The sequence below is a fragment of the Vigna unguiculata genome, chromosome 6 (assembly GCF_004118075.2).
Source record: "Vigna unguiculata cultivar IT97K-499-35 chromosome 6, ASM411807v1, whole genome shotgun sequence".
In the NCBI taxonomy this organism is placed as follows: domain Eukaryota; kingdom Viridiplantae; phylum Streptophyta; class Magnoliopsida; order Fabales; family Fabaceae; genus Vigna; species Vigna unguiculata.
Genome location: NC_040284.1, coordinates 16,642,083 through 16,657,489, shown reverse-complemented (window position 1 = coordinate 16,657,489; position 15,407 = coordinate 16,642,083). Strand labels below are relative to the sequence as shown.

The window sequence follows — 15,407 nt, the reverse complement described above, 5'->3', positions numbered from 1 at the left end:
TATAGGCGGATGCTCTTTGAATGAACAAGATAATTTGAAAAATGATAAACCAATTGCCATTCTTAATTATATAAAAAATAGATTATTTTTCAAATACATATATAGTTTATAGAATAATGTTAATAATTCTAGTGTCATTTGCTTCAGCTGAAATATCTCTCCAAGCTAAAGAAAATAAAAACTTATTTAACACCAATAAACTCTGAAAAAAGATTTATGACAATTTAATAAATAATTTTGTATAAAAAATTAAAATAAAATTAAAATAAAAGACTTCAATTTTTTAAGTTTGCTTTAAGTTTTTTAAACTCTTGAACCACTCCTAACAATCACCCATGTTATTGAAACATAAAATTGAAGCTAAGCCAAAGAGCCCTAACAATTGATCAAGTTTAGTTTTAGTGAGATATTTAAACGTTGAAAAACAAATTGGTTTGGCACCCCAAAGCAGTTGTAACAGGTCATGCATAATTAAAATATTGTCCTTGATATGTGGGGAAGAGTTGAAAATTCTTCATCAAACGTGTTGTCATAATGTATAACATTCCAAGCAAGTTAACATTCCAAGCAGTACCTAAACTCCTTTAATGAAGAATCTTTTGGTTTGAATTAGCAAAGAGTACAGGGTGTATATCCTTCAAAGCAAATTCTCCTCAATACGTGTCTTCCCAAAATAATATTATATTTCTCTAGTAATTTCATATATCTACACCAGTGGATGTCTCAACTTTGTGAACACAAAATGTCCATTAATAATTTGTTAATAATTAATTACCTATAATTCTAACATTATCCTTCTCTTCCCTTCCCATAAAAACACTCAAATCTCAAATTTTAAAATCAAGGACGACTTTGTTTAAAAAGCTCGTATTAAGAATTACTTTATCATGACATCTTATTTAAATTGACACGTCAAAATTTAATTCGCTGTCACCTGTTATCATATGAAAAATAAGAATGAGATATTAGTATAAGAGGAGGATCAGAATATGACTTATGCAAGATATTATTATTTTCTCAATATTAGAACAAGTTATACAAGTTTTAAAGGCAATCTCATTCTACTATCATAAAGTTGATTTTCTTTCGCATGGCTATTTTTTTTTCCAACTTAACCATTGTATAGGTAGATTTGATCTCATGCATAAGATAAAGTCAAATAATAATAAATAGCTACATAATTATTTTAGAAAATTAGCATCCACCCACGTTATTGAAACTTAAAATTCAAGCTAAGTCAAATGAGCCCAAGCAATTGCTCAAGTTTTAGGCTGTGTTCGGTTGGAAAGATAAATTTGAGAGAGAGTGTGAAGATGAATTTGTGTAGATTTAAGAAGATGAATATGTATGTTTTTTTGAGTAGATTTAAAGAATAAAGTGAGTGAATTTGAAGATAAATTTTATGAAAATTAGTAAGTGATTTGATTGATATGATAGATTAAAAAATGTTATAATAAATAAAATTTTAAGTTTACCAAAATACTCTTCATAATATAAATTTAATAAAATTACAATTGAATAAATTAAAAAAATTTAAATTTAAGAATATTTTAATTATATTTTTATATATTAATTATTATATATATAAGTTAATAATAATTACATATATTATTAGTTTTTAACAATATTATAATTATTATTAATTACTATATACTTTAACAATACTATATACTATAATTACTATTATAATTATATATACATTATTAGTTATTGTATATTGATATATTAATCATTATATTTTTAAAAATATTTTAATTATTAATGAGTATTATATATATTATTAATTAAATATATATATATATATATATATATACATATATTAATTATTTATTATTATAATTTATTTTATATATATTGTTTTATTAATTAGTTACGTTTTGTATAACATATACATATACGTTATGTAATCGAATACTTAACCGTTATATATATATATATATATATATATATATATATATATATATATATATTTAATAATATTTTAATCATTATTAATTATTATAAATATATTCTGTTAATAATAATAATTATTATTTTACATATATTATTAATAATTATTATATATATATATATTTATAAAATTTATTGTAGGATAAGTTATTTTATCATAACGAATTATTAATTTTGTTTTTTTTTTTTCTAATTATGAATCAGTTTTTGTTGTTATAGAATAAAGATATAAAGGTAAAATATATAATAATTTATGTAAATCATTGTAGTTTTGAGAAGATGGAATTTGTATATTATCTCACAAATCCATCTTTGTATTTATATTCAAATCATCTTATTGAAACACGAAATTAAATTAACATTTGCTCTTCCAAATCAGTTTATTTGATGAATCTTTTCAAACGAACACGCTATTAGTTTTAGTAAGATATTTAACGTTGACAAACTATTTGGTTTGGCACACCAAGCATGTGTAACATGTCATGCATAATTAAAATATTGTCCTTGATATGTGAGGAAGATCAGTGGAAAACTCTCCATCAAACGTGCTGAGATAATGTATAATGGAAGAATTAACAATTCTTAATTTGTTTTTTTTTTGGTCAATTTTTTTGTGTTTAAGAAAACCGTTACCAATCCCTATAAAATATGTGCACCCATGTACCTAGTTCTGTTTGAACTTGGTGTACACAAAATGTCAGTTAATAATTTCGTTAATTTTGTTTAAACTCTGTAAATAGTTAATATAAGTAATTGTTAAGTGTTTATTAAAGGGAAAAATAAATGTTCATATGCAATTAAACTTGAAGGAAACCCATACAAAATGCTTAGTAATTCTTCTAGATTAATTGCATATACCTAATCATATTAACTATTAACAGGGTTTAAACAAAACTAATAGAATTAAAGTTGTTGAATTAATAGTGTAATTTGTCTTATTATACTAAAAACTAAATACATGGATACTATTACACTGAACTAACTAATTTATCCAAAATAAAACTAGTAACTCAAAAGTACGCATACAAAATTTAGTATTTAGAACGCTAGGTTTATGAAAGAATAGGCAACCCTAATTTTCTTCATAATAAATTAGTTTTATAGTAGAATAGGGAGCACCAATTAAAACCTCCATCAGCCAATGTGTTTAGCTTTATGGAAGAATAAAAAACACCTACTTTCTTCCTTCTTTCATGAAACCTTCCACAATCAAGCAATAAGTGTTATATATATACCCCATGCCCATGCAGGAAGTACCAACATAACATAAGAAAGGTTAAAATATGAGTATGAAGCTTCACAATTGGTCAAGCTCAGAGTATAAAGAGTTAGTTCTCATATACTCTGAAGGATCCAAAAGCAACATTTTGGGTTTGAGGTACGACCAAAATAGGGTGTTGCTCAGACTTCGCAACTCTTTCTGCGGCTCTGGTGCAACGCGTGAGCTTCTGGTGGAGGTCACTGCTGAGAAGGGAAACACTCGTGAAGGTTTCTACTTTTGGGCTGTCAAAGTGACCACCGGTAGACTCGATGACACTCGTAACCATAATGGATTCAATGGTGAGTCAGAGCTGAAACAAACTTTGAACAAGTCTTTTTCTTTACTTCAAATGAAACAACTAACAATATGTTTCGCGATTCTGTCAACAAGTGTGGTCTATTTTTATGTTTTTGTTTGTTGATTATGTCTATATGATGCATGCAAAATCTTTCAAATAAAACGTGTGTTGGATAGTGAAGCTTGAATAAAATTTGTCCCTGACTTTGAGACAGTTTGTGATAACAAATATTGGAGCGAGCTTTGTGGAAAGGAAAGTTGCTTTTATGAAGTGATTCGCAAAGTTGGAAACAGAAATTCTGAGGAGAAGGTGAATTGGGAGTTTTCCCACTGGTATTCTGTGAGTGGCGGAACACGTATCGCATACAATGTGATCATCAAGTGTGACAAAACAAGTGGTCTTAAGGCAGAGCTTAAAGGCCCTTTTAAATGCTTGAATTTGGAGAAAGAACCAGAATCTGAGACTGCACTCACTCTGCAGAAGAAGAAGAAAGAGCCCACAAAAGAAGCTGAGAGAAAGTTTGTGGAAAGTAAAATCGAAGGAAAAGAATACATTCTCCTTGCGGGAGGTTGTGACCAACGTGCCACAGTGGTGAATAATATTATTAACTCAGGAACATTTAATGGTGGTGGTAATGGCTCTAAATACGAAAATTGTAAGATTGATATGAGGTCGGATTTTAAATCATCATCCTAGCCCTGGATTAAGATGTCGAACACTGTGTTATTTAAAAAATAATCGTGATTTTCTATGAAATTAATTAATAATGGAACTGAGGAGTTTGGATTACTGTATTGGGTCACCTACCTGAAGGAATAAATTTATCATCACCTGTGCATGGCTGGCCACATGGTTGATCTATAAAAGTTTTAATTCGGTATTGATGTTCGATTTTATTGTTAATTAACATAATATACTTTGTATTGTTATTAGTCATGTATCTTTATATTGAAAAAAAAATCACTTAATTAAATTTTAATTTATAAATTTTTGCTTTTCAATTGAATTTAAAAAATCCTCATTTTTTATTGAATTTCTTTTCCAATTAATTAAGTCTGCCTTATTCAGAGTTACACGACCATTTGCATATTGCATTTTGTAGTTTTAAACCGTAACAACCCCAGAAATTAGACATCTATTTACAAAGTTGATAGAGACACAATTCTGAGAAGGATGGAATGTACATGATAATATATCAAAAGAAATGAACATCATAGTCTTTGATGGCACTACAAGAATGTTGGCATTTGGCATCAACGAAAATGGGACGCCAAATGCTTGTGATTTTGGAAATGCAAAATCTATTTCGAGATACATCCTAGAACTTGTTCGAGTTCCAATTCATTAACATTTCAAACAATCTAGCATATTTAATTCATTGCAAACATAAAATTATAGACATTGTTAACTTAGTTAATTAAACATAATGCAAGTTGAAGATAAACATCAAAGTCACACATAATACATCCAAATCCAAGATAAACATAATACAAGTCCAAGCATACAAGTCCAACTGATCATCTATACATTAGTAAGCATAATTTCAGAATTATTAGTCCTCCTTAGATCAACCTAAAATAAAAAAATACAATCGCACAAGTTAATGATAAGTTGTTGACAGGAGATGGCAAATAAACCTGTTTCCGTGGGTATTGTCCGAATCCGTTCCCGTTTTGACGAGGAATCCCTGCATTGACTGGGTATGGGTATGGCTATGGGAAATCTCCGATTTTTTCAATTGGGTATGGGGATGAGGATGGAGATGAATATATCCCCGCCATAATACCTATCCCCACCATATCTCCATCATGGTTTAAATTATTAAAATATTCACAATTAATTAAGTAACCCTATATATATATATTCCTTCTATTTTTTATTTCTTCTAAATATTTGGTTTGTCATAAAACTCATTCGCATCTCCAATATGTTAAAATGATGTATGTCAATTAAAAAAAATTTATGTCTAACATTTGAATATTTCTATTATTTTTTAATATTTTTATTTATTGTATATTTTTCTTTCATATGAGAATGTTTAATACTCTCAATTTAAGTATTTAATAGCATAAACATTTCATTTACTAGGTAATATAAAAAAAATCTTTACTTATTATTATTAATTTTTGTTTTATTTGACTAACTCTTTTATTTCGCTAAAACAATTTTTGTTATTTCTCAACCATTGAGTATATATGTTCATATTTGAAAGGTTTTCTTAGATCTTTAAGATATTTTTCGTTTTATCATACCCTTAATTATACATTTGTTTTTTTTTGTGCAATTCTCTTTTATTTCGCTAAAACAACTTTTGTTATTTCTCAACCATTCAGTATATATGTTCATATTTGAAAAGTTTTCTTAAATCTCTAAGATATTTTTCGTCTTATCATTACCTTAATTATACATTTGTTTTTCTTTGTGTAATTCCTTCCAATAGTCTCCAAATTGTTTATAAGACACATATTTGTTAATTTTTTAATATTTTTATTTTTGTTTATTTTCATCATGTAGAATTCTATTTCGATAAATTTTATCTAATTATTTTTTATTTTCTAACTCATTACAATCATACTTTAATTTTTTCACTATAATTGTACAAATAATTTTTATTTACTACAATATAAAAATTTAATGTAATTGCCATCAATATTTTTTTATCACCATCTAACATATATTGGAGTTTAAAAGATACAAGATCTATGATAAAATTTTATTATGTTTATTATTTGTTCTTTGCGTCATTTTGATCAAGTGATGTATTATAACTTTTATTAGTGTATAAAAAATAGATTCATTATAATTTAAAAAATTGAAGTAAACAAACATTTAAAATATATTTTAATTTAAATACTTTTTTCCTTTTATATTTTTTAAAAAATAATTTTTTCCTTTTATGTTATTTTAAAAATATTTTTTAAATTTATCAACTAGGTTTCATTAATGTTTGCAAATTTAATAAATATTTTGGTTCTCATTAAATTTTATTTGGTATTCTAATCTAAAATGTAAACAATTATAATTTATTTCAAAGTATATGATATCGAAGAAACAACTATACTCCTAATATTGAATATTTGATAATATTATGTTTCCTTTACCGTAATTTCTTATTATTTTATAAAAATTAATTAAAATTAATATTAAAGCAGTAAGAAAATGGGTACGGGTATGGGTACGAGATTATACCCGTTACCCGGTGGGGATGGGGATGAGACAAAAGTTTGATAACCGTTGGGTTTGGGTATGGGGATGTGGATGAATTTTTTTTATGGGATGGATATGGGATAGTGAAATCCGTCCCCGTCCCGCCTCGTTGTCATCCCTTAAGAAATCAAATAAAAATCAAGTCAATGAATTTATGTTAGCTTTAAGCAATAAAAAAAACCGCACCAATATCACCTTACAATTCATCAAATTAATATACATATCAGAATTTTAAGATATGGAGAACATCAAGAGATAGTGAAGTGAAACGATAATAACATAATATTTTTCATTGACGTAATAGTACAGCCAACAATACTAAATTTTAAATGAATTAGCTATCAAGGTAAAAAGTTAAAACTACAAATCATGGTGAATTATATGTCTAGATGGAGTGACTAAATGAGAACCTATTAAGAACCCATTAAATCATCTATAAGGCTTATATCAAAAATCAAGTTTTTGAAATATTCATGTGTGTGGAATAATACCAAGGTGACTCTGTCAGTTTTAGATCCAAGAGTCTTGCCTCGCCCGCCAAATTTTCAACCAGCATGAGCAAATTTTGGAACATTTAAGATGTTGAGTTTTCTTCATGCCTACTCAAGCTATATTCACATAAGGATGTATTTGTCGATGAAGAAAAAACAACTTCCATGATAGAATGATCTAATTATTGTTATAAGTTCATGCCTTAAGATTGTTGGTGCGACATATTATAGGTTGATGGAAAAATTGTTTGTTTACCTCATTAGTAAAACGATGGAAGTTTACGTTGATGATATGGTCATCAAATCGAAAAATCTAAAAATCCAAGGACCACCTTGTCGAGTTAGAGAAAGTATTCAAAATAATTTTACTACATAACATGCAGATCAACCCTTTTTTGAGATGATAAAAAAAGCTTAACAATACCATTGAACCAAGAGTGTGAGGCCATGTTTCAAAAAGTCAAGAATTATATCAATTCCTTGTTTGTATTAGCTAGTCCTCGTCCTAGTGCCAACCTTGTGTTGTACTTGGTAGTAGCACCCATTATTATTAGCTCAATACTCGTTCAGGAGCTGGGTAGAAAGCAATAACCCTTCTATTTCACAAGTCGAACCTTACAACCGACGGAAGAAAGGCACCAAACCAATGAGAAGTTAGTTTTGCCCTAGTATTCTCAGCACGACGTCTCAAACATCACTTTCGGAGATACAATTTCATAATCTGAATAGATTATCCTATCAAGAAGATATTCTAAAAGTCAAACTTAGCTAGCCGGATGACAACTTAGTTAGTGGAATTATTTGAGTTTGAATTGAAATATCAAAATCGAGGCACTATAATAGCTCAATTCTTAGTTGATATTCTAATTGAGCTACAACAACTCGACGAAGCTGAAATAAATTGGACACTCATATATAGATGTGACCCAGGAAGGCCTTAATGATGTTGTTGTAGAATAGGCTATTAAATTTAGCTTTGAGACTTCCAATAATCAAAGGAAGTAAAAACTAGGCGTCAAGAAGTTAAAATGCCAAAGTAATTCGTAGCTTGTTATCGAGTAGATCAAAGGTATAAAAGAGCCACAGTTGCAACGCTACTATCATATAGTTAAAAATCTTATAGATCGGTTAAGGGAATTCTCTGTTACACACACCTAGAGAGGATGATGCTCAAGTTGATGCTATTTCCATAGCATCGGTCAACATCGAACCTTAATACAAGAAATAGTTACCATACCGAGCTTGGATTAGGAGGATATCTTGAAAATAGACTTGCTAAGTCCAAACTTGATGACACCTGTTGTTAATTACTTGGTGCATGATGTTTTACTAAATGATTCGATGGAAACACGTAGAGTACGAAGGCAAGCCTCCTTTTATGTGTTGCACAATGATGAACTCTATTAAATAGTGTTTTCCACATCTCTCTTGAAGTGCTTAAGCCGGCCACAAGCTAAATACGTGTTAGCTGAGCTTGATTGAGAGATATGTGGAATACATTCAAGAGCTCGGTGTACTACTACAAGAGTTATTCGAGTCAGATACTATTTACCCAGAGTGAAAGAAGATGCTCTCAAATGCATCATGATGTGTGAGGAATGTCAGAACTTTGGTCGTCTGCACATTCGCCCACTAGAGGAATTGCCCATGGTCACACCATGCCATTCTCGACCTGGGCCATGGATATACTCACCCTTTCCCTTTAGCCAAAGATCAGGTAAAATTCTTATAGTTTATATTGATTATTTTACTAAGTGGATAGAGGTAGAACCTCAGCCACTATCACTGTTCATCTGGTTCAAAACTTTTTCTAAAAAAAATTGTGTGTCGGCATTGTCCTCATTCCTTAGTTATCGATAACGATCGTAAATTTATTGATAAAAGATTTGAGGGATTCCAAGTGCAACTCGGTATCAAACACTAACTTTTTTTAGTACCCAAAATCCAATAGGAAAGTAGAAGAAACGAACAAAGTCATTCATTAACTCAAAAAGAAGCTTGATTAGGCAGAGGGGTTGTAGGCTAAATACATTCTAAGCATTTGGTGAGGCTGTAGGCTAATTGAAATCTTTTTGAATTTTGAACCCTCAATGGATAGTTGTGGTCCCTCTTTAATTGATTTAGGGTTAGAATTTGACTAATTTTTGTGTTCTAGGTTAAGTTTTCTCTATTCTAGGCAAAAAGTTCAATACAAGTTCTTATTATTTTTAGGGTTTGTGGATAATTTTAGTGGAAACTTGTGATGCATTTTTATCCGATTTTGGTGTGTTTTGGGTTAATCACTTTTCTAATAATAATTACCTTATTTAAAAGATATATAAAGTAGTGATTATAACAAGCAAGTTATAAATGATGCTTATTTCTTAAATGAATTTGTTTAAGATATAAACGTTATTATTTTTATTTAAAAGAATTTCTAAGAGATAGAACTAGAAAGATAGGAAAAGATATATCTACTATTTTATGATTATTAGAAGTATCACCTAAAATCTCTTTAGAGTATTTAGGGTTTTAAGGGTCAAAGTGAAAGCCAATAAATATACATATTAAAGGAGAGAGTGAGTGTTACACTTGAGTGAGAAAGAATGCAACTAAGTAAATTTGGAGAAAAACGTAAGAGTAAGATTCAAACATAGGAAGAGTGGAAAAGATTTTAAAGGCTGAGTTTCGAAAAGGATGAAGGAAAAAGTGAAAGTAAAAGGCAAGGGGAGCTTACATTTTTATTTTATTATCATTTTGCATTTTTGTGTGTGGTGACTCGACGAAAGGTGGTGAAGGGTTAAACATTGTGTAATTGTACCGAATGTACTTTGTTGGGGCAATCGAGGAGAATAGTGAGACGTGACACTTGTGTACTTTGTTGGGACTCTTAAGGGAGCAATGGGAAGTGACAATTGTGTACTTCATCGAAGCTCGCAGGAAGAGAAATGGGAAGTGACACTTGTATTGGTAAGCTATGTGTGAGAGTTACAAATCAAATTCCTGACATTCAGATCATTATTGGTGTATTGCTGGATGAGACAATAAATTTTGTGTGTATTTGTATGATGTGTGGTTTGAATTTATGATTTTTATTGAAAAATATATTTAAACTTATAATGTGGTGAAAACTATTGTTATTGTTTACGTTAGCTATCGTATGTTTACGGGAGTAGATAATTTTACAGGTCTTGAGGAAGATGCACGACGTTAGGGAGAATGGTCAATATTAGGAGACATTTGAGATAGTGTTTTAGTCTTAGGTTTCTCCTTTTCAATAAAGTTTATTTGTAATTCAAATTTTTAATAAAATTTGAATGAAGTTTTATTTTAAATTATGTAATTGGTGTAATTATAAATTTTAGGACGTAAAAAATTGGAGTGTTATATTTTGGTATCAGAGCAATGGTTAGATCCTAAGTGTGTTATGAGAAGTGAGCTTATTGTGTCTTTGCTTTGCATTGTCAATTAAAGTATGGATTTATTCTAATGTTTGTTTAACTGCATTTTTTTTAGTATTTCTCTTAGGTCTTATCAAAGAAGGACAAGTGTTATAGCTAGATCCTTGAAAGAGGTGAAATTTCATTTCAGGAAGTCATTTTTTGGGACTTGAGGTTATGGGAGAATAAACAGAAAATTTGATTTTCGAGGACAAATTTTTTTGTTTATTGGGTGGAATGTAAGACGTAAGAAAATTATAATAATTAGGAATTTAATTTATTATTTTTCTATTATTTAAAAATGGTTTATAGTTTACTAATTATTTAAAATATTTATTTTATTTAAAAAATAAATAAAGTAGTTATTATAATGTATGCAAGTTATAAATGATGGTTATTTCTTAAATGAATTTATTTAAAAAGTTATTATAAGATATAACACTTTATTACAATTTTTATTTAAAAGATTTTCTAAGAGATAGAACTGGAAAGAATGGGAAAGATATATTTGATATTTTATGGTTATTAGAAATATCACCTAAAATTTCTTAAAAGTATTTAGGGTTTTAAGGGTGAGAGTGAAGCTCGTGAATATACATACTAAAGGAGTGAGTGAGTATTACACTTGGGTGAGAAAGAACGCAACTGAGTAGATGTGGAGAAAAAAGTAAGAGTAAGATTGAAACATAGGAAGAATAAAAAAGGTTTTAAAGGTTGAGTTTCAAAGAGAATGATCGTATTTTTACAAGAGTAGATAATAGTATAGGTTGAGGAAGATGCACAACATTAGGGATAGTGGACAATATCGGGAGACGTTTGGGATAGTGTTTTACTCTTAGGTTTTTCCTTTTCAATAAAGTCTATTTGTAGTTGAGATTTTCAATAAAATATGAATGAAGTTTTATTTTAAACTATGTAATTTATGTTGATTATCGATTTTAGCAAGCGCAAAATTGGAGTGTTACATAGTGCAACTTTGGTGCAATGCAACTCCGGTGCGGTTGAACTCCGGTGCAATGTAATGTGACAATGGGGGTTGGTGTGGGGTGTGATAGTCTTGCAAGAGCTAAACCTAAGGGTATTGAAAGAAGAGAGGGAGGGAAGCAAAAAAGAAATGAGAAGGAAAAAATTATAATATTTTTTTAATTATTTGATTTAAAAATATTCAGAAATTATCTAATTATATACATTTACTGAAGTTTGAACTAAACTTAGACTAATTGCCCAATGTTTAGAAATAAACCTTTGGCACTTAATAGAGGTTCTAAAAATCCCTATTACTTAAATTCATTTCTAATGTTATACAAACTTCTGCTAACACAACAACACAAAAAATGAATAAGTTTATTCACATAAAGATTTATTTGTTAACAAAGTGGTATCAGAGCCAATTAGCTTGAATGTTTGAGCGGTAAGAAAAGAGAGAGCTAGAGAGAATATGTACTATAAATATGATTGTTTTTTGAGTTCTTAAAAAAATCATTAAATAGAGCATCTAATTTTTTTTATATAATTTCTAATGTAATCTTTGTTGTATGATTTTGCCATTGGTTGGTGTAATATGATTTTTTTATATTAAAAATAAAAAAATATATAAAATAGAAGAGTATTTAGGGTGCTCTAATCTTTTACCTCTGTGACCTTCTTCAAAAGACATTAAATATTACAAGAGCCTAAAATAGATTATAGGTTTGTTATGACCAACATAAGCTACTTATAAAAACACATCCCTTTCATTTTTGTTTATGATGCTTTCTTCTTTCCTTATTAGATTTATGCCACTGATCACCTATAGCCAAATTTGTATACCTATATAACCTAAGTCTAGAAAATTAGATAACTAAGATTTAAAGTATAGCATTTGGGGATACCACATGCCAAGGTTGCTATCACTCTACAACTTAGACCACATTAGAGCATAATAGTAACATGATTAAAACTTCCTTACAATTCAGACACTACGGTTTATACCCAACTACTAAGAATATGTTGTGGGTGTAAATGAAAAATAGACAGAAGTTATATTAGTTGTTATATATATATATATATATAATCCAATATGACAACTTATGAAAGTCAAGAAGAACCAACTTCCTAGTGATTTAATGTATAAAATTGGACATAGACACCAATCTGAGTAAGAAAATCTTGTATTTGAAACTTTATTTGTGATCCAAATCCAAACCTTAATATGAGCTAAGTTAACACTTCGCCACTTCACCTTCCTCCTCAAAATGATCTATTTCTATGCATCCAATTGGTTCACACAATAGCAACCATCTCCAAATTGTATTACATTTTTTACTAAGTCCACAAAATTGATGGAAGTGATTCTTTGCAACATTGTGGTATACCATTCATGTAATCCAATAAATATCATTGACAAACCAGTTTTCTTTTTGTCTCTTACAACATACTTTCCTAAGATCTCTTCACCACCAAGACTCATTTATTTTAAGTTAAATAATTTAAATTCCTTCAAGATGCATACTTTAATTCCAAAATTTCTTTCCATAGGTTGTATTTACTTGTACCCATTCTCCACTTCCATTTTCGAAGAAAATCCTTGTTGAATGCTTCTAGGTCTCTAACTTCTAATCCACCCTCTTGTTTTAGCTTACATATGTTATCCCAAGTTACCGAAGCTATCTTCCTACAATATGTAAAAACTCTTTCTATGATTACCCCCTGTTCGGAGGCCTAAATAGGTAAAAAGAATAACCATTTTACTGCAGTTCAAAAGTTTGGAGTATCTCTTTGTATATTAATCCTTTAGTTGACTTAAATACTCACGTGGGGCTTCCATTAACTAATACCGAGATTGATGTTGATTCTAGACAATCCTTTATCTATCACATCCAGTGGGTTTAAAACATTTTATGTTAAAAAAAATTATATTTGAATTGATTAATCAATTAAGTGACGTGAGCATTTCATTAAACAGAATGCCATGAACTTAGATTTATAAAAAACATCATTGTTTTACTTCATATATTAAACAAAATACTAGAGATAAATCAATGTGGAGACACAAAATAATGATATTTTATAAATATAATTAGATTTCAAAATTTTATTTTTCTTATTGTCTAAAAATTTTTGTTTAAATTTACAAAATCCAACGGTCATGTGTAACTCTGATTAAGGAAGACTTAACTGAAAAAAATCAATAAAAAAAATGAAGATTTCTAATATAAATTCAATTGAAAACCCATAAAATTATAAAGTAATTAAAATTTAATTATAAGAATTTTTTCCAATATAAAGATACATAACTAATATACATTATGTTAATTAACAATAAAATCTAACAACAACACGCAATTAACTTTTATAGATCAACGTAGGCCACCCATATATAGATGATGATAAATTTATATTCCTTCAGAAAGGTGATGACCCAATTAATACATACTTCAAACTCCACAGTTGCATTATTAAATTCATAGAAAATCACAATTATTTTTTAAATAACACAACATTCGACGTCTTAATCCAGGGCTAGGGTGATGATTTAAAATCCGACCTCATATCAATCTTACAATCTTCGTATTTAGAGCCATTTCCAGAACCAGTAAATGTTCCTGAATTAACAATATTATTCACCACCGTGGCACGTTGCTCAGAACCTTGTGCAAGGAGAATGTGTTCTCTTCCTTCCAACTTACTTTCCACAAACTTTCTCTCAGCTTCTTTTCTGGGCTCTTTCTCCATCTTCTGCAGAGTGAGTGCAGCCTCAGATTCTGGTTCTTTCTCCAAATTCAAGCATTTAAAAGGGCCTTTAAGCTCTGCCTTAAGACCACTTGTTTTGTCACACTCGATAATGACACTGTATGCGATTCGTGTTCCACCACCGGCAGAATACCAGTGAGAAAACTCCCAATTCACCTTCTCCTCAGAATTTCTGTTTCCAACTTTGCGAATCACTTCATAAAAGCAACTTTCCTTCCCACAAAGCTCGCTCCAATATTTGTTATAACAAACTGTCTCAAAGTCAGGGACATAATCATCAAACAAAAACATAGAAAAAGACCACACTTGTTGACAGAATCACGAAACATATTGTTAGTTGTTTCATTTGAAGTAAAGAAAAAGACTTGTTCAAAGTTTGTTTCAGATCTGACTCACCATTGAATCCATTATGGTTACGAGTGTCATCGAGTCTGCCTGTGGTCACTTTGACAGCCCAAAAGTAGAAACCTTCACGAGTGTTTCCCTTCTTAGCAGTGACCTCCACCAGAAGCTCACGCGTTGCACCAGAGTCGCAGAAAGGGTTGCGAAGTCTCAGCAATACCCTATTTTGGTTGTGCCTCAAACCCAAAATGTTACTTTTGGATCCTTCAGAGTATATGAGAACTAACTCTTTATACTCTGAGCTTGACCAATTGTGAAGCTTCATACTCATACTTTAACCTTTCTTATGTTATGTTGGTACTTCCTGCATGGGGTATATATATAACACTTATTGCTTCATTATGGAAGGTTTCATGAGAGAAGGAAGAAAGTAGGTTTTGTTTATTCTTCCATAAAGCTAAACATATTGGCTGATGGAGGTTTTAATAGGTGCTCCCTATTCTACTATAAAACTAACTTATTATGAAGAAAATAAGGGTTGCCTATTCTTTCATAAACCTAGAGTTAGGGCTATTTTCATATTGAAAAGCTTTAGGCTTATTTTTATAAACCCATAATATTAAATTTTAATTATATATGTACTTTTGAATTTTCTTACACCTCTTTAATAAAAAGTGATTATTTTTATTTTGGATAAATTATTAGTT

At 29.5% G+C, this 15,407-nt stretch overlaps 2 protein-coding genes across 2 annotated transcripts; one reads left to right on the top strand and one right to left on the bottom strand.

Annotated features, from left to right (window-relative positions):
* The first annotated feature begins 3,219 nt into the window (after positions 1-3,219).
* On the top strand, positions 3,220-4,400 carry LOC114188778. Its single transcript, XM_028077418.1, has 2 exons — positions 3,220-3,510; positions 3,724-4,400. The coding sequence occupies exons 1-2, from the start codon at positions 3,234-3,236 to the stop codon at positions 4,203-4,205; spliced, it is 759 nt and encodes a 252-aa protein (XP_027933219.1). The 5' UTR covers positions 3,220-3,233; the 3' UTR covers positions 4,206-4,400.
* Positions 4,401-13,965: 9,565 nt separating this feature from the next.
* LOC114189114 lies at positions 13,966-15,166 on the bottom strand. The gene is made up of 2 exons (XM_028077821.1): positions 14,755-15,166; positions 13,966-14,609 (listed from the first exon to the last, which is right to left on the bottom strand). Exons 1-2 carry the CDS (start codon positions 15,029-15,031, stop codon positions 14,128-14,130), a joined length of 759 nt encoding a protein of 252 aa, XP_027933622.1. The 5' UTR covers positions 15,032-15,166; the 3' UTR covers positions 13,966-14,127.
* Positions 15,167-15,407: the final 241 nt, after the last annotated feature.